Here is an 18,348-nt window from a genome sequence, read left to right as displayed (position 1 = left end):
GAGTAGGCCGGGCGCGGTGGCTCAAGCCTGTAATCCCAGCACTTTGGGAGGCCGAGACGGGCGGATCACGAGGTCAGGAGATCGAGACCATCCTGGCTAACACGGTGAAACCCCTCTCTACTAAAAAATACAAAAAAGTAGCCGGGTGAGGTGGCGGGCGCCTGTAGTCCCAGCTACTCGGGAGGCTGAGGCAGGAGAATGGCGTAAACCTGGGAGGCGGAGCTTGCAGTGAGCTGAGATCCGGCCACTGCACCCCAGCCTGGGCGGCAGAGCAAGACTCCGTCTCAAAAAAAAAAAACAAAACAAAACAAAAAAAAAACCTGATGAGTAAATGAAGAATTAGGACATGATATCACCAACTCATGAACCTCAGCCATGGAACCCCAATGCCTGGCACAATACTACAAAAAGGACTTGAGAAAATACTTTCCTAGTAAAATTACAGGGTTAATCAATATAAGAACTGTAGTCTATGAATGTCCAACACTACTTTCTTAGCACCTCTAGAAAGTAGTGATATCATACGGAGAAAGTAGTTTTATTTTCCAGTTTGAAGTAAACTATTGGCCAGAGTGGGATTTTGGGACCCATATGGGAAAGCAACACCATTAACCATTTCCTCCCCACACCCATTCCAACATCTGAACCCAATCCTACCAACACCCAGAAAGCAACAACAATGTAAACATCCATATTCACTTTATTTTTAAACAGAGGGGCATGTACCCAAAGAGAAGCAGGACTGAGAACCATCATGGGGGCTTGCTTGAAGTGATCTGCCCCAGCCTTCTGACTTCAGAGTGTCTCATGATCCAATGGCCATGGGGGTGGAGCTGCCCCTTGACAGTATGCACTTAAGAATGGTCAATTCCCCTATCCCCCAAAGGAAATGGAGAAAAGGAGCCAAGAAGTCAATGAATCCCTGGAATATTGTCCCAGAATCCTTCCAGGGATGGTATACCACTGACCACCAGTCCACAAATGTGACTGGTAAGGGATCTAGTAACAGAGGATGGAGTTGGGCAGAATATTATCCTGGATGATATGCGCCCAGCACTAGAATACACCTTTCATTAGAATGAAGGGAGCAGACAAAACCCTCAGAAAAGATACAAAGGCAGAGACATTGATTAGAACATTATCTCATAACAGAGGTGGGGCCATTACCCACCATTATTGTAAAATAACTGTAACTAACCAAAACACATACAGGCCTCTTTAATGGAGTTAATAAAACTATGGCAGATTGGGAATCAGGGGCAGAGGTACTGTTCCCAGATGGAAAAACTGGGATAACGGAGCCATGCTGACAGGGCCTTGTTCCAGTCTAGGTTGTTAGAAAGGAGCCCTAACCCAGAAATGACAGCAAACAGCCATAATCATTATGTGGGGCTGAACCAGAGGAAGCCAGGCTGAGCCAAGAAGGTGGAAGTATCTGGAATGGCTCTCCAAATCCAAAGATTATCCATACTCTTTATCCCTCCAGCAATGTGTAAAACCAGAAAGTGTGAAACACTGGAGGTGGACATCTGGTTTTTATTTCTAGGATATCTTGATACATCTCATTACATTTCACAATCTGCACGGGAAGGAAAAGGATGGTAGAGAACATGGACATCCTGTCTCCCACTGCAAGGGCGTGGAACATGGTAAGTATACCCAGCTGTGACAGGACGTGGCAAGGCAACAAGATGCCTTGTGCCTGGCATAGGATTACAGCCAACAGCCCTTTTGGCCTGAATCCACCTCCTCAAGGGGAGGTCTCCATGGAATGACCATGATTCCCAACATGGCCAGAAAACCCATCTATCCCACTCATGGGGCAGATGATCAGAGGAGCTGCGCTTTTCCCTCCCGAGTAACTCAGACTGAAGTAGGGCCGGACAGGCCCACAAAAGGTAGCATGAGAGAAAGTGAAAGTGTGACACCTCTCTGTCACATTGTAGAAGGAGACCTCGCCAGCATCATAGTCCAAGAAAATCCCCACCCGCTGAAGCGGGGTCCGCAGGGGGAGGGCAGTCATTGGGGAGGTAAGAGCCCAATATTCTTTCCCATACCACAAAGACACTGCCCAGAATCCATTCTGGGGGGCTGAGGTTACTCCACCTTTTCTGCACACTGAGTCTTCACAGACACCTATGGTCCACTTGGCTTTATCTCCCACCTCTACCTCCCAATAATGTCTCCCAGCGATGAAGCATGGAGAGCCCAAGACACAGGGAAACAGATTGAACCGCTCGGGGTTGTCAGGCAGGTCCTGTTGGAGGTAACTGTACCGCACTTGCCGCAGATTGTCAGAGAGGATCAGGCTGGGGTAGGCCGTGTCTGGGTCCAGAGTCACGTCCACTGCAGAGACACAAAGAAGAGAGTCAGCCACGGGCCAGGAGAGCCTATTCTAGAACACTCAGTGCCTTTCTACTACCTCCCCACGAATGAGAGGTTCCCACTAGAGGTTGCACGTATTTTATTTAGAATATATTCTAAACTTCACATTTCAAAAATTACTGCTTGGATTAGCTGGTTACCAGAATACACTGAAAATACTGAATTTTAGCCCCATATCTTTTCTTTCACATCTGAAGCCACAATATCCATTATGAACCGATTTTAAGAGATAGGGTTCTGTTGCCCAGGCTGGAGCGCAGTGGTGTGGTCATAGTTCATTGTAACCCCAAACTCCTGGGCTCAGGTGATTCTCCCGCCTAAGACTCCCAAGTAGCTGGGACTATAGGTATGCACTACCACCCTAATTTTAAAAAATTTTTTGTAGAGACGAGGTCTTACTGTTGCCCAGGATGGTCTTGAACTCTTGGCCTCAAGCAATCCTCCCACCTCAACTTCCCAAAGCAATGGGGATTTCAGGCATGAGCCACTGTGCCTGGCAGATACACTGAATTAAGGTTTTCTTACATGCTCATCATCCCTTATTCTGAAAACTTCAGGGGCCCAAAGTTTCACAGAATTCAGAATATTACAGGTTTTAGACAGGTAGGGTCTGGCGCAGCATTCTATGATGAAATATTAATAGATCTGCTATGAGATCCATGAATGTTTACATAATGAAGGATAGACTCTAAACAGCACCACATAAATTCAGGTTTTGATACTGTAATTTCCTACAAAATAATGAAAAAGGTTGTGGCTTTCAGAGATTGGGGATTTTAGAACTGTGGGTAAAGGACTGGGAACCTGTATCAGTATGCTTACCTTTTAAATCACTCTTTTACAATTATTTTTTACTGTATTTTTTGAGATGAGGTCTCACTCTGTCACCCATACTAGTACAGTGGCATAATCATGGCTCACTGCAGACTTCATCTTCCGGGCTCAAGCAGTCTTCCCATTTCAGCCTCCCAAAGTGTTAGGACTACAGGTGTGAGTCACTACACCCAGCCCAAATCACTCTTTTATCCATTCTATAAGATCTTTACTCTGCACATCAAAGCTCTATTCATCTTCTTCTAATGTCCACTGCAAGACACACATCCTCCAAGTTTTTCTTAATCTGCCCAGGCCATTACACTCTTCCTGTTCTGAAATCTGAAACTATGTATGATCCATGTCATCTCCTCTGGCATTTAGTATTACAGCATCTTGCTATCATCAAGTGTTTTCCTGCTTCAAAAACACTGATAATGGGCTGGGTGTGTGACTCATGCCTGTTAATCTCAGCACTTTGGGAAGCTAAGGCAAGAGGATCGCTTGCATACAGGAGTTTGAGACTAGCCTGGGCAACATAGTGAGACCCTGTCTCTACAAAACATAAAAGTAAAAATTTAGGCAAGCACGGTGGTGTGTGCCTGTAATTCCAGCTACTCAGGAGGCTGAGGCAGGAGGATCACTTGAGCCCAGGAGTTCGAGCCTGTAGCAAGCTATGATCACGCCACTACACACCAGCCTGGGCAACAGAGAACCTGCCTCTAAAATGAATAATAAAAAATTTTAAAAAGTAAAATACTCAAAAAATAAATTAATTTAAAAAACAGTGATATGTATTCTCTCATTTGCTCTTCACATCTTGTTCAGGAGGAAGATTCCCAAACATTACCTCTTAGAAATTTAAGCCCACAAATTTTGACTCCCACAAAAGACAGGCAACTGGTAGAGATAACCAAGAACCCCAGAACCCTTGGTTCCCGGTTCAACAATCTGTCTACAACACGTGCCTACCTCCTTCTTGTGTCATGGGTGTATCTCCAACCAGACAATGTAAACCCCATGAGTAGGATGATTTATGCCCTTCTGTTCCTCTAAAATACCCTGTACAATGTTAGGCAGTGTAGGATACAAGCGAAGTACTCAGTTAATACTTGTTGAAATAAATATGGATCAGAGCCAGCGCACACCCAGGACTGCAGATCCACTGTATGTCGAGTCCTTCTCTTCATTTAGAGGACACTTCATAACAGAAGGTGACTGTGACTGCGGGATGAATACACCTTGGATTTGAGGACTTCTGCAATGTTAAATTTACCCAGGCTCTACAGTAGGGTGAAAGTGGTTGTGAAGGGGAAGGGGAGTTTCAAACTTCGCCCTGAGGCACAGCGATGGGATGACACAAGACTCCTAGACTTCCTCTAACACTCAAGAGTAATAGTGGAGCTCAATCAGTCTTGCTCGTCACAAACCATGGTTTAACCCTGAAGCTGGGCAGGCACAGCAGTGTACTAGTGTACCAGCTCTGTTCTACTTTTGGGGAACTGCGGTTTCCACCCTATAATCCTTCTTTAACACCTGAGATTGATTTTACCCTATGGCTTCAACTCTGAGGCATTTCAGGAGGCAAAGATACTGTTAACACATAGAAACAACTGTGGATTTTTGTGGTTGTTGTGTATCATCTTTATACATGTAACCTAAAGAATCCAAATCTAAGCAATCTCCAAATCATTCATGATAGTAGTTACGTTCACAAAGATTGTTACTCCTTAACCTAATGTGGTTTTGTCTCTCATCACCTACCTGAGTATAACTGAGCCTCTCTTAATTCTGAAAGAACAAAAGAGAAAAGTTATAGAAGTCATGAGGGTTTCCAGGAAATACATAACTGAGGGGGCTTTGGTTAGTCATCATAAAGCAGTGGTCTCCATTAGAAACCCCAGAACCTCTGCTGTCAGTCATGCACTAATTTTTTCATATGATGTATGGCTCTATCATCCAACCAAAAGCTTTAAGGGGAGAGGGATTGGGAATCTTAAGTAGAGGGATAACCACATGCCTGAGACTGGTAGAATATGGGATCAAACTGAGCCAAGATCAAGAATTCCACCTTCTAGTGAGTCAGCTGGCTCTGCAGAGGGAAACGCAGTTCCAACCCCACGTCATACATAACTTTTGAGTTTCATAAGTCATCTGGGTACGACAGCTGAATGGCTCAAATGGCACTCACTGACACTCTGGGGTAAACATGACCATTCATTTATAAGGCACTTTAGAGTTGAAACAGAATTTTTCACACATTATCCCACTAAGCCTTTTAAGTGGCAAGAAAAGAAGAGCCAGATCAAGGTCGTGCCTGAACTAACCACTTCTGGTTATTACCCACTGTATTAAGTGGAGTTTCTCCCCATTTGTAGAGGACATGTATCTGCTAACTCTATGTTGCTAGATGCCCCAAAAAGTATATATCTGAGTAGATGCAATGCAAATAAGAACTCAGCATATATAAAATAGAAAAAAATCAAAGATTATGGGTGTTTGTAATTTCTAATAATTAAGAGAAGGGTTTACCTACATATAAGGATTTCAGAATCCACCAGACTGCCCAGGAATTTAAGTATTCCTGGGTGGAATAATATATGGCCAACTCTTTACTGAATGTGGCTTGTGAGCAGGAAAATTTAAATTTGGAAAAGCTTCTCCAAATGCCTAGAACACTTTTATTTAATAAACGTAAATATAGGACTTACTGTGTCAGGTTCTATTCTAGAAGTGTTAGAAATGATAACTAACCTTAATTCTTATACCTTAGGAGGTAAGAACTATTACTGTTCTGTTACAGATAAGGAAATTACTTGTTGAATCCTTACTAAGTGGTAGAGCCAGGCCCAGAACCCAAGCGGCCTGACTCCTGACTGCCCGCTTCTAACCATGTCCCTGGCAGTGCTGCCTGTCAGCGCTGCCTAATTACCTCCTGCCCGAGCTGGCACCTGTACCCACAAGCAGTAGGAACTCAGTAATTACAATGATAAACACTAGCTCAAGTGAAATGTAGCCAAGGTAGTTTTTGTTCATACTCTTTCCGAAATAATCAAATTAATTCTGGATTAATTTTTGGATTGCTTATTTTTCTCCTCCATCAATGCAGATTGAGAATTGACTAAATACAGTTAACAGACTTCAAATTAGAGCAAGAGGCTGTTAGTTGAGAAAATTAGTTAAGACCAAGGGAAGATGTAAAATATAAGGGAAGGCTGGCCAATGGGTATCACCCCATGTTTCCCACTTTCAGTGCAGATGTTCTTTTTTCCAAGCAACTTTACATCAAAAGCCCAGTAGGTAGATAAATTTACCTTGGATTTTCTCCATATCTGACTGCATTTTTTCTAAGAAAAGAAAACAAGAAAATATTCAGTTTGCATCCCACTATCTGGCTGGAAAATATATCCTTTCATCAGGCAATATGCAGATATTGAGTATAAATCCATTTCCCCTCATGACACCACTCCTCACATTACCTGTGAACTGCTTTAGACTCTCCGTCAAGAATAGACATTTTTGGGCAAAAATGTGGATTTTCTCTTGCAAGTCTGGAGGCGTGATCCAAGGTTCAGGAATCCTGATTCTTTCAGCCCTAAATTTAAAAAACATGAGTAAATTTTTTTTTTTGAGATGGAGTTTCGCTCTTGTTCCCCAGGTTGGAGTGCAATGGCGCCATCTCGGCTCACCGCAACCTCTGCCTCCCAGGTTCAAGTGATTCTCCTGCCTCAGCCTCCCAAGTAGCTGGGATTACAGGCAAGCGCCACCACACTCAGCTAATTTTGTATTTTTAGTAGAGACAGGGTTTCTCCATATTGGTCAGGCTGGTCTCAAACTTCCGACCACCTCAGGTGATCCTCCCACCTGGGCCTCCCAAAATGCTGGGATTACAGGCATGAGCCACTGTGCCGGGCACGAGTAAATTCTTTTTCCCAATTCCGTGACCTTCCAGGAACTAGGACAGGGGCTAAGCTAAACCGTCTAGCACAGATGGACAGTCTTTAAACCACTACAGCTTTTCCCATCTTCTCTTCCTGAGCTATGATCCTCTAGACCAAAACAGGATAGATATTGTACTCATTCTCATATCCCCCAAAGCACCTAGCTCATGGCTTTTCAAATATTAAGTACTCAAAAAGATTCACTGAATTACATATGAGGCTGACTTTGCCAGAAAGCACTAGATTCCATGACAGTCCTTGATATTTATGGTGGGAAATTAACCCGAATTCTCAGGTTCCCAAATATGGAGAGAATGACATGTTCAGACAGAAAGGCACTGTGAGGGACAATACCCAATTCCCTAGCCCTGCAAGGATGTCTATAGCAAAGACTGCCAGTTGCCTATCCAATAGCCCTTCTGCCATCTTCTGCCTTTTATGGCTCACAGCTGCCCAGTCCCTCATAGCTAGATGTGACCTTGTGACTGAGTTCTGGTCTATGAGAGATAAAATGTATCTCATGATGTTTTGAGAAGTCTACTTAAAAAAGTAACATGACCGGGAACAGTGGCTCACGCCTGCAATCCCAACACTTTGGGAGGCCGTGGTGGGAGAACTGCTTTGAGGCTAGGAGTTCAAGACCAGCCTGGGCAACATGGTGAGACCCTGTGTCTACAAAAAAGAAAAAAGAAGAAGAAAAAAAGTAATGTGATGTGACTTATCTCCTTCTTCTTGGTTGGCATTCTACCAGCTATCATGGACTATATGAGGACCATACCTTAGGGATGGTAGAACAGTGAATGGGAAGAAACTTGAGTCTGAGGATCACTGGAGTTACCATACTAGCCACAGACTACCTACCTGAACATTTTTCTTTCTTTTTTTTTTTTTTTTTTTGAGATGGAATCAGGCTCTGTCACCCAGGCTGGAGTGCAATAGCATGATCTCAGCTCACTGCAACCTCTGCCACCCGAGTTTGAGCAATTCTCCTGCCTCAACCTCCCAAGTAGCTGGGATTACAGGCACGCATCACCACACCTAGCTAATTTTTGTATTTTTAGTAGAAACAGGGTTTCACCATGTTGGTCTGGCTAGTCTTGAACTCCTGACCTCAGGTGATCGACCTGCCTCAGCCTCCCAAAGTGCTGGGATTACAGGTATTAGCCACCGTACCCAACCTGCACATTTCTTTTATAGATAAGACAAAATTTTATCATGTTTAACCCTTAAATCAATAACATTTTGGATTTCCTATCTTATATAGCCAAATTCTATCCTTAATGTCACAAAGTGCTAGGGTCTGAGGGAGCTAACTCCGTATGTTAGGTCAGAGCTAGACTGGCATCACAAAGTAGCAGGTAACAGTATTATTTGCTTGGGTCATCTGGCTGGGACTAGTATGAACTCCACCTTATCTTCATCCTAGGGTCCCTCAGGAACCTCAATTCCATCAACATGATTCTAATCAACACAGGCCTCCCAGCCAAACTGCCCCATCTATAAGGACCTCCCCAGTCTCCTTAAATGCTCCCACAGTCAAGCTGTATTTTGCTTTACAAGGTTTTCACCATTCGGGGTCTTAATTACCTTCACAGTACAGCTTCCTCAAAGTCAGTTTCCACCCCTGAAGGCATTCTTGCACCAAACATTAGCTCCCCAAGGCCCATCCCACTTGCCAGGTCATCCATCCTGCAAATACAGCTTTGCCCTGGCTTACTGCCCCCTCCAAGCTCTCCCTCTTTGGTCGTGTTCCAGCTGCCAGGGAGTTTTCCTCCTTTTTTTTTTTTTTTTTTTTTTTTTTGATGGAACAAAGAAATAGCAAGAGTAAGAATAAGAGCCAGAATCCAGGTGGCTCATCAGTAATTATGTAAATCCAGGTCAGCCACACCTTTCTTACGCTTTATTTCCCCCATTATAGAAAAAAAAAAAATGAGATAATGAAGGATTATGAGATAAGGAAAGGATTCTGAAATGTATAGGAAGCAACAGACATAAACTACCCTTATGCTCAGCCCAGGTCTCTGTAAGGCCACACCTTCTCCTCTCATACCCCTAATCCACCAGCAGCCTCCCACGTGAATCCCCTACTTCCTGAATTTTACTGAGTAGAGCTGTGGTTCATCTAATTCTTGGTATACTAGTGACTCTCTTCAGGGATATGTGTCAATTTGATAAGATGTCCATCCTCAGGCTCAGGGCTCCTTGCAGGATTTACAAATGTGAAGGAGACAGTCTTCTCATATTTGATTTAACACTAGGGAAACAGAAAACTATACCTGCTCAATGTGTCCCCAATGTCCTGCAAGAGAAAGGAAAAAAAAAAAAACCATGAGAAGTCATTGATAACTTCAGTTTTCTTTCACAGATGTTTGTTGAAAAACCAACTACAGACTGGCTCTCATGGGAGAAATCAAGGAGAAAGGATCACTGGAACATAACTCAGTTTTGAGGAGCTAAAAAGCAGGCAGAGGAAAATGGGATGCATACTATTTGCTATACCAGCACTTCCCATATCCGCCTTCAGTACCCACCATCCACTGGTCAAGGACCTCAGGATTTCAAATTTACTAATTCAAGTATCCTACGATTGGACCTCAACTTGCCTACCTGTCCAGATCTTTTTCTTTTTATTATGAAATAATTTCAAATATACAGAAAAGCTGTTAGTACAAAGAACTTCAGTATACTTTTTTTTTTTGAGACGGAGTCTCACTCTGTGTAGCCCAGGCTGGAGTGCAATGGCGCGATCTTGGCTCACTGCAACCTCTGCCACCTGGGTTCGAGCAATTCTCCTGCCTCAGCCTCCTGAGTAGCTGGGACTACAGGTGCCTGCCACCACGCCCAGCTAATTTTTGTGTTTTTAGTACAGACAGCGTTTCGCCATGTTGGCCAGGATGGTCTTGAACTCCTGACCTCAGGTGATCTACCCGCCTCCACCTCTCAAAGTGCTGGGATTACAGCTGTGAGCCACTGGCAGCCTCTCCCTTCTTTCATACACAAAAAGTAGCATACTCTCGTTGGGCACAGTGGCTCATGTCTGCAATCCCAGCACTGTGAGAGGTCAAGGCGGGCGAATCACATGAGGTCGGGAGTTCGAGACCAGCCTGACCAACATGGTGAAATTCCGTCTCTACTAAAAATGCAAAATTAGCCTGGTGTGGTGGTGCGTGCCTGTAATCCCAGCTACTCGGGAGGCTGAGGCAGGAGAACTGCTTGAACCCAGGAGGCGGAGGTTGCGGTGAGTCAAGATCGCGCCATTGTACTACAGCCTGGGCAACAATAGTGAAACTCCATCTCAGGAGAGAAAAAAAAAAAAAAAAGTAGCATACTCTCTATTTTATATTTTTATTTTCCACAAAGCAATATATACTGGAAACCACTCCGTATCAGTTCATAGTGTCATTCTTTTCCTTTTTTTTTTTAACTTGGATAGTGTTCCAGAGTGTATATGTGCACAATTAACTAAAACAAACTTGTAGGTTTCGAAGTTAGACTACTTCCAATATTTTACAAGTACAAATATGTTACAGCAAGTAATCTTGTGCATATGTATTTTCAAATATATTTTCATACTTAATTATATCTTCAAAGTAAATTCTTAGATTTTTAAAATTTTTTATTGATACATAACAGACATATTTTGGGGGTACATGTGATAATTTAACACATTCATAATTTGTAAAGAAATCATTGTATTGGGATATCCATGACATCATAAGTATTTGTCTTTTCTTTGCTCAAGAAGCACTGCAATTACTCTCCTCTAGTCACTTTGGAATATAAAATAGGCCAGGCGTGGTGGCTCACGCCTGTAATCCCAGCACTTTGGGAGGCCCAGGCAGGCAGATCACCTGAGGTCGGGAGTTTGAGACCAGCCTGAACAACATGGAGAAATCCCATCTCTACTAAAAATACAAAATTAGCTGGGCACAGTGGTGCCTGTAATCCCAGCTACTTGGGAGGCAGGAGAATCGCTTGAACCCAGGAGGCGGAGGTTGCGGTGAGCCGAGATCATGCCATTGCAATCCAGCCTGGGCAACAAGAGTGAAACTGCGTCTCAAAAAAAACAAAAACAAAAACAAAAACAATATATATATATATATGAGTGTGTATATATATGTGTGTATATATGTATATGTATATATGTAAGCACACACACATATGTGTATATATACATACATACATATACATATATGTATAAAAAATAGATTTGTAAACGAGTCCCCCTACTGATCTATCAAACACTAGGTCTTATTTCTTCTATCAAACTATGTATTTGTACCCATTAATCTCTCATCTCTCCTCTTTCTACCCTTCCTAGAAAAATTGTTAATTCCGTGTGTATACATGCACACACACACATACAGTTTTGTTAAATATTGAGAAATTCTCCTCCAAAAGGGTCATATGATTTTGCATTCCCACCAGCCCACTGACATATGAGTGTCTCTCCCACACTTCATCAACAGTGTATTAAGTTGAAAATTTTTGCTATTGTAACGAGTAAGAAATGGTATCTCAATGTGGTTTTAGTTCCCATTTCTCTTATTGTAAGTACAGCTGAGCATTTTTTCACATGTTCACAAACCAATTTATGTCTTTTGCAACTTGCCTATTTGTGCCTTTAACCCATTTTTCTCTAGAATTTTGGTCTTTTCTCTCTCAATTTTTAAAAGATCTTTTTATGTTAGAACTATCACTTGTATTTGTGATATTTGTGGCAAATATTCAATTTTAATACCACCTTTTGACTAGTTACAACGTGTGTGTGCTTTTTTCTTTTTCTTGTATTAATACCAACTGCTTTAATTATATGGGGTTTAAAATATAGTGTAATATCTAGTAGGGCCAGCTCTCCCTCAGAGCTCTTCTTTCACAGTGTAGCCAATCTATTTTTTTTTTTTTTTTTTAAGACAGAGGCTTGCTCTGTTGCCCTGGCTGGAGTGCAGTGGTGCAATCATAGCTCACTGCAGGCTCAACCTCTTGGGCTCTAGTGATCTATCCCAGCTTTTTTTTTTTTTGAGACGGAGTCTTGCTCTGCCTCCCAGGTTAGAGTGCAATGGTGCGATCTCAGCTCACTGCAACTTCCACCTTCGAGTTCAAGCGATTCTCCTGCCTCAGCTTCCCAAGTAGCTGAGATTACAGGCACGCACCACCACACCTGGCTAATTTTTGTATTTTTAATAGAGACAAGGTTTTGCCATGTTGGCCAGGCTGGTCTCGAACTCCTGACCTAAGGTGATCCACTTGCCTCGGCCTCTAAAAGTACTGGGATTACAGGCATGACTCAATGCACCCGGCCTATCCCAGCTATTATTATGTGCTTATTTTTCTATCTGAAGTTGACTGTCAGTTTGTCTAGATCCAGAAAAAGCGCTTGTTGGTATTTTTATGGAAATTGCAAAGGTGGGAGGGGGGATGAGGGATAAGAGATTACTTAATGGCTACTATGTACACTAGTTGGGTGATGGTTACACTGAAATCCGAGACTTCACTACACAATATATCCGCTTAACAGGGAAAAAAAAAAAAAAAAACTGCATTTATGAATGTGAAGGACTGATAACTTGCTTTCACTGTCTTATCAAAGAACAAGTGATTATCTCGTTATTTGTTTAAGCTTATTTTGTGTCTTTCAGGAATGTTTGAATGTTTTATAATTTTCCCCACATAGGTTTGTGTACATTTCTTTTTTTTTTTTTTTTTTTTTTTGGAGACGGAGTCTTGCTCTGCCGCCCAGGCTGGGGTGCAGTGGCCGGATCTCAGCTCACTGCAAGCTCCGCCTCCCAGGTTTACGCCATTCTCCTGCCTCAGCCTCCCGAGTAGCTGGGACTACAGGCGCCCGCCACCTCCCCCGGCTACTTTTTTTTTGTATTTTTTAGTAGAGACGGGGTTTCACCGTGTTAGCCAGGATGGTCTCGATCTCCTGACCTCGTGATCCGCCCGTCTCGGCCTCCCAAAGTGCTGGGATTACAGGCTTGAGCCACCGCGCCCGGCCTGTGTACATTTCTTATAAATTTATAAGGTATTTTATCACTACTTTTTTTTTTTTTTTTTGCAAATGGAAACAGCATGTTCTCTTCTAATATGTCTTCTAGTGGCTGCTATCTGGCATATGAAGGCTGCTAATTTCTGTACGTTAACTTCTATCCCGATTTGTATACCTGTAATTATTTTCTTTACCTGAACTGGCTACAACCTTTAATGCAGTGTTAAATAGAGATAAATGATACTGGGCATCTTCCCTATTTCTGACCTCAATGGGAATGCCTCCAGTATTGCCCCATTAATAATATTTAGCCTGCTTTTCCAGTGACTTCCAACATAAACACTTTTTGATATTCATGGAGCCCCTCTTCCCTTACTGAGTCCATTACTTCTTTCCTTCTCTTCTTTCCTCATTATCCACCTTCAGTTTCATGCTCCATCTGTTTAAATAACATTCTTAAAAAAAAAAAAAAAAAAAAAAAAAAGCTTTCGACCGGGTGCAGTGGCTCACGCCTGTAATACCAGCACTTTGGGAGGCCAGGGTAGGCGGATCACCTGAGGTCAGGAGTTCAAGACCAGCCTGGCCAACATGATGAAACCCAATCTCTACCAAAAATACAAAAATTAGCTAGGCGTGGTGGTATGTGCCTCTAATCCCAACTACTCAGGAGGCTGAGGCAGGAGAATCACTAGGGAGGTGGAAGTTGCAGTGAGCTGAGATCACACCACTGCACTCCAGCCCGGGCAACAGAGTGAGACTTCGTCTCAAAAAAAAAACCAAAAGGTTTTAAAGCCTTAATTATGGTGCTTGCTTCAGCAGCAGATACCCTCAAATGGGAATCATGCACAGAAGATTAGCATGGCTCCTGCACAAGGATAACACACAAATTTCTGTATCATTTTCTACTTTTAATGTTCACAGCAGCACTACTCACAATAGCCAAAAGGCATAAACAACCAACGTGCCCATCGACTGATGAATAAACAAAACACAGTATATATCCATACAATGGAATATTATTCAGCCATAAAGATAAATAAAGTACTGAAACATATATATGCTAAGTGATAGGCCAGATGTGGTGGCTCACGCCTGAAATCCCAACACTTTGGGAGGCTGAGGCGGGTGGATCACCTGAGGTCAGGAGATCTAGACCAGCCTGACCAACATGAAGAAACCCTATCTCTACTAAAAATACAAAATTAGCCGGGCGTGGTGGCACATGCCTGTAATCCCAGCTACTCGGGAGGCTGGGGCAGGAGAATCACTTGAACCTGGGAGGCAGAGGTTGCAGTGAGCTGTGATCGTGCTATTACACTCCAGCCTGGGCAACAAGAACGAAACTCCATCTCAAAAAAAAAAAAAAGTATGCTAAGTGAAAGAAAAAGGCTACGTACTGTATGATTTCAATTATATCTAATATCTAGAACAGATTAATCCATAGAGCCAGGAGTTAGGGGTAGAAGGAAATGAGGAGTGATTGCTTATTAGTGTGAGGTTTCCTTTTGGGTAAAAGTGTTTTGGATCTAGACAGTGGTTGATAATTGTACAACACTGTGGATTTACTAAATGCTACTTTGTGCCAGAGTTTTACAGTTTAAAATGGTGAAATTTAGGTTATGTATATTTTACAATTAAAAAAATGAAGAAGGCTGGATATGGTGGCTCACACCTGTAATCCTAGCACTTTGGGAGGCTGAGGCAGGTAGACTGCTTGAGTCCCGGAGTTAAAGACCAGCCTAGGCAACACGGCAAAACTCCACTTCTACAAAAATTACAAAAATTAGCCAAGCATGGTGGTTTACGCCTGTAGTCCCAGCTACTCAGGAGGCTGAAGTGGGAGGATCATCTGAGCCTGGGAGGTCAAGGCTGCGGTGAGCCATGATCATGTCACTGCACTCCGGCCTGGGTTTCAGAGTGAGACCCTGTTTCAAACAACAACAATCAAAACTAAGGGACAAAAAAAAAAACCCTCAAGTCCATCTTGCAAAACCTCAATCCTGGATGAGACTGACCATCTGCTTACCCAGTGCCCACGCCAGAGCAGTCAAGATTTGAGAAAGCAAAACTGATAAAAAAGTTACACAACAGAGGCTGGGCACGGTGGTTCGCACCTGTTATCCCAGTGCTTTGGGAGGCCGAAGCGGGCATATCACCTGAGGTCAGGAGTCCAGGACCAGCCTGGCCAACATGGTGAAACTCCATCTCTATAAAAAATACAAAAATTAGCTGGGTGTGGTGGCACACACCTGTAATCCCAGCTACTTGGGAGGCTGAGGCAGGAGAAATGCTTGAACCTGGGAGGGAGATGTTGCAGTGAGCCCAGATTGTGCCACTGCACTCCAGCCTGGGCGACAGAGCAAGACTCTGTCTCCAAAAAAAAAAAGAAAGTTACACAACAGGGCAGAATGGTTACATTATAAATAGATGTTCACTGACCAAATGCTCCTACTAGTTCTCGCACACCCTCTTTCCCATACCCTGAAACAATCATTTCTTCCCGTACAACAGAAGACCCTCTGGAACTAATTCCTGGCATATGTAGTTTAGTTCTCATTTCCACCTGCGTTCTCAGGAACCGCATACTGCTGATCAGTACATAGTTTCTTTCTTTCTTTCTCTCTTTTTTATTGAGACGAAGTTTTGCTCTTGTTGCCCAGGCTGGAGTGCAATGGTGCGATCTCGGCTCACTGCAATCTCTGCCTCCATGGTTCAAGCAATTCTCCTGCCTCAGCCTCCCGAGTAGCTGGGATTACAGGCATGCGCCACCATGCCCAGCTAATTTTGTATTTTTAGTAGAGATGGGGTTTCTCCATGTTAGTCAGGTTGGTCTCGATCTCCCGACCTCAGGCGATCTCCCCACCTTGGCCTCCCAAAGTGCTGGGATTACAGGCATAAGCCACCATGCCCGGGCAGTATATGGTTTCTTGTGGCTTCGATGTTCTCCCTCATCTAGAAACCTTACAATATAGACTCCTTTCCATATGTATTTTGAAAATATGTCTAACTTCTAGTTTCTTTAACCAACCCCTCCAGATAAAACTCCATAATCCTGTCTCGTCTCTAAGTATTTTATTACATCCCCTTCACAGTTGTACTTCAAATAGTCATCTACTTGTGTAGTCTCCATTCACCTAACCTAGCCAGCACTCAACTCCCACTAATGTGGCTCCTGCCCCAATTATTCCATTGTGGTAGTTCTACATAAGGTTACAATGATGGTCATGTTATTGAATCAAATGGGTATCAGCTCTGATATTGTTTGACCTCAACTGCATTACTATGTTGTCCACTCCCTCCTTGCTCCATCTCAAAAATAAAAAAAAGAAGAAAAAGAGGAAGAAAAAAAGAAATACATTTTTCTGATTTTTCCCATTTAAAAATGTAACCTGGCTGGGTGCGGTGGCTCACGCCTATAATCCCAACACTTTGGGGGGCCGAGGAAGGCGGATCACGAGGTGAGGAATTCGAGATCAGCCTGACCAATATGGTGAAACCCCGTCTCTAGTAAAAATACAAAAATTAGCCAGGCATGGTGGTGTGCGCCTGTAATCCCAGCTATTCAGGAGGTTGAGGCAGGAGAATCGCTTGAACCCAGGAGGCAGAGATTACAGTGAGCCGAGATCACACCACTGCACTCCAGCCTGGGCAACAGAGCAAGACTCAGTCTCAAAATAAATAAATAATACTAAATTAAAATTAAAATGTAAAAACCATACTTACTGCCCAGGACATACAAAAACAAGTGATGGACCATAATTTGCTGACCCTTGCCCTATGCCATCATCCATTTTTATTTTTTATTTGTTTTTTGAGACAAGAGTCTCATTCTGTCACCCAGGCTGGAGTGTAGTGGTGTGATCTTGGCTCACCGCAACCTCCTCCTCCTGGATTCAGGCAATTCCTTGCCTCAGTCTCCCGTGTAGCTGAGACTATAGGCACATCGCCATGACGGCTAATTTTTGTATTTTTAGTAGAGATGGGGTTTCACCCTATTGGCCAGGCTGGTCTTGAACTCCTAGACCTCATGATCCACCCTCCTCAGCCCCGCAAAATGCTGGGATTACAGGTGTGAGCCACTGTGCCTGGCCTGCCATCATCCATTTTTAATGGCTTTATTTATCAATACCTGTAAGAACTGTCTGATCGCCACACTAAAATATAATTCAGGAAAGCTTATCTGGCACTTAATCTCAGTGCCTAGAATAGTGCCTGATACAAAGCAAATAATTAATATGCACTGAATGAGCAAACGACAGACAGGCATTAGCTCATTTCCTGTAGTCTTGCTGGGGTAGGTCTGCTGCAGCTTTATCACCTGCTCTACCAACATTAAACCACAGGACTGCTCAGTTAACCTAACCACTCCTGCTCAAGTGCTCATTGTTTTGTGGCTGTAGTAATATGTTAAAACTATAAGATACTGGAGTGAGGAGGGTCTTTGAATGACATATTGTCTAAGCCCCTCATTATTGAACAAATAAGGTCACTGAGGCCCAAAAAGGTAGACAGCCTTGCCTGTAATCAGACCACTTGTCAGTGCTGGGCAGGCCCAAGCACCAGGTCTTCTTTTTGCCATTTCCATGAGACAATGCAATTGACTAATTCAAGTTGTGTGAACCAGAACTTCTAGTTTACATAGTTTCCTTCCAAGGTGCACCATATAGAGTTTGGCAAACTCTTGCTATTCCTGCAGAGTTAAAAAGACAGGGGGTCCTGGATACTACTAGGCAAAGGAGAAGGGAGGGTATTTTCAGTGGGTGCTGCTCTGGCAGGGCTCTGCAAGCCTTACCTGCAGGAGCTCCCTGGTGGGCTGCTGCTGCTTCTCTTCTAGCTGAGCGATCAGGCTGCTGAGGTGGGAGATGTTGCAAGAGAACTGGGTGATGGCACCATTGATGCTATTGTAGATGGCCAAGTCTAGCTCCTCAAGACGGGCCAGGAGGCGATACTCATGCTCCTTTAAGGAGTGATACAGCTGCTCAAACTCCCAAACAATCTTCTCCCTCTCCATCTGGGTTAGGCTCTATGCAGATGACAGGGAAAGGCAGTAAAGAGAAAAATGGCTCATTTCTAGGGCCTTCATAGTTCTCCCGTGACCACCTACCCCAAGACCTCATTATGGATAAAACAAGCGAAGTGCCAACTCATTATTTCCAGTCTTTACTGACTGCATATATAATGGCCAGGAACTGAATTACCCCAGTGATAGTGATGATGATG

At 43.3% G+C, this 18,348-nt stretch overlaps 1 protein-coding gene and 1 non-coding gene across 6 annotated transcripts in view; one reads left to right on the top strand and one right to left on the bottom strand.

The window, feature by feature from the left end:
* Positions 1 to 682: 682 nt before the first annotated feature.
* Positions 683 to 18,348, bottom strand: part of TRIM27 (tripartite motif containing 27) — a 23,653-nt gene continuing 5,987 nt past the window's right edge. The window contains exons 3-8 of one of the 5 annotated variants that reach the window (XM_005553709.4): positions 17,921 to 18,151; positions 9,416 to 9,438; positions 6,678 to 6,793; positions 6,513 to 6,545; positions 4,963 to 4,989; positions 683 to 2,346 (exon numbers count right to left, since the gene is read on the bottom strand). In XM_005553709.4, coding sequence (XP_005553766.1) covers positions 1,751 to 2,346; positions 4,963 to 4,989; positions 6,513 to 6,545; positions 6,678 to 6,793; positions 9,416 to 9,438; positions 17,921 to 18,151 — 1,026 coding nt within the window. In that variant the 3' untranslated portion in view covers positions 683 to 1,750. Of the gene's footprint in view, positions 2,347 to 4,962; positions 4,990 to 6,512; positions 6,546 to 6,677; positions 6,794 to 9,415; positions 9,439 to 10,470; positions 11,196 to 17,920; positions 18,152 to 18,348 lie in introns of those variants that run through there. The other 4 variants (XM_005553710.4, XM_074039064.1, XM_074039062.1 and 1 more) reach the window with 4 other exon arrangements.
* On the top strand, positions 13,936 to 14,038 carry LOC123573165 (U6 spliceosomal RNA). The gene has a single exon (XR_006697909.2). It is a non-coding gene; the product is annotated as a U6 spliceosomal RNA (small nuclear RNA).

The sequence above is a fragment of the Macaca fascicularis genome, chromosome 4 (assembly GCF_037993035.2).
Source record: "Macaca fascicularis isolate 582-1 chromosome 4, T2T-MFA8v1.1".
NCBI lineage: Eukaryota > Metazoa > Chordata > Mammalia > Primates > Cercopithecidae > Macaca > Macaca fascicularis.
This window is presented reverse-complemented; position numbering and strand designations above follow the sequence as displayed.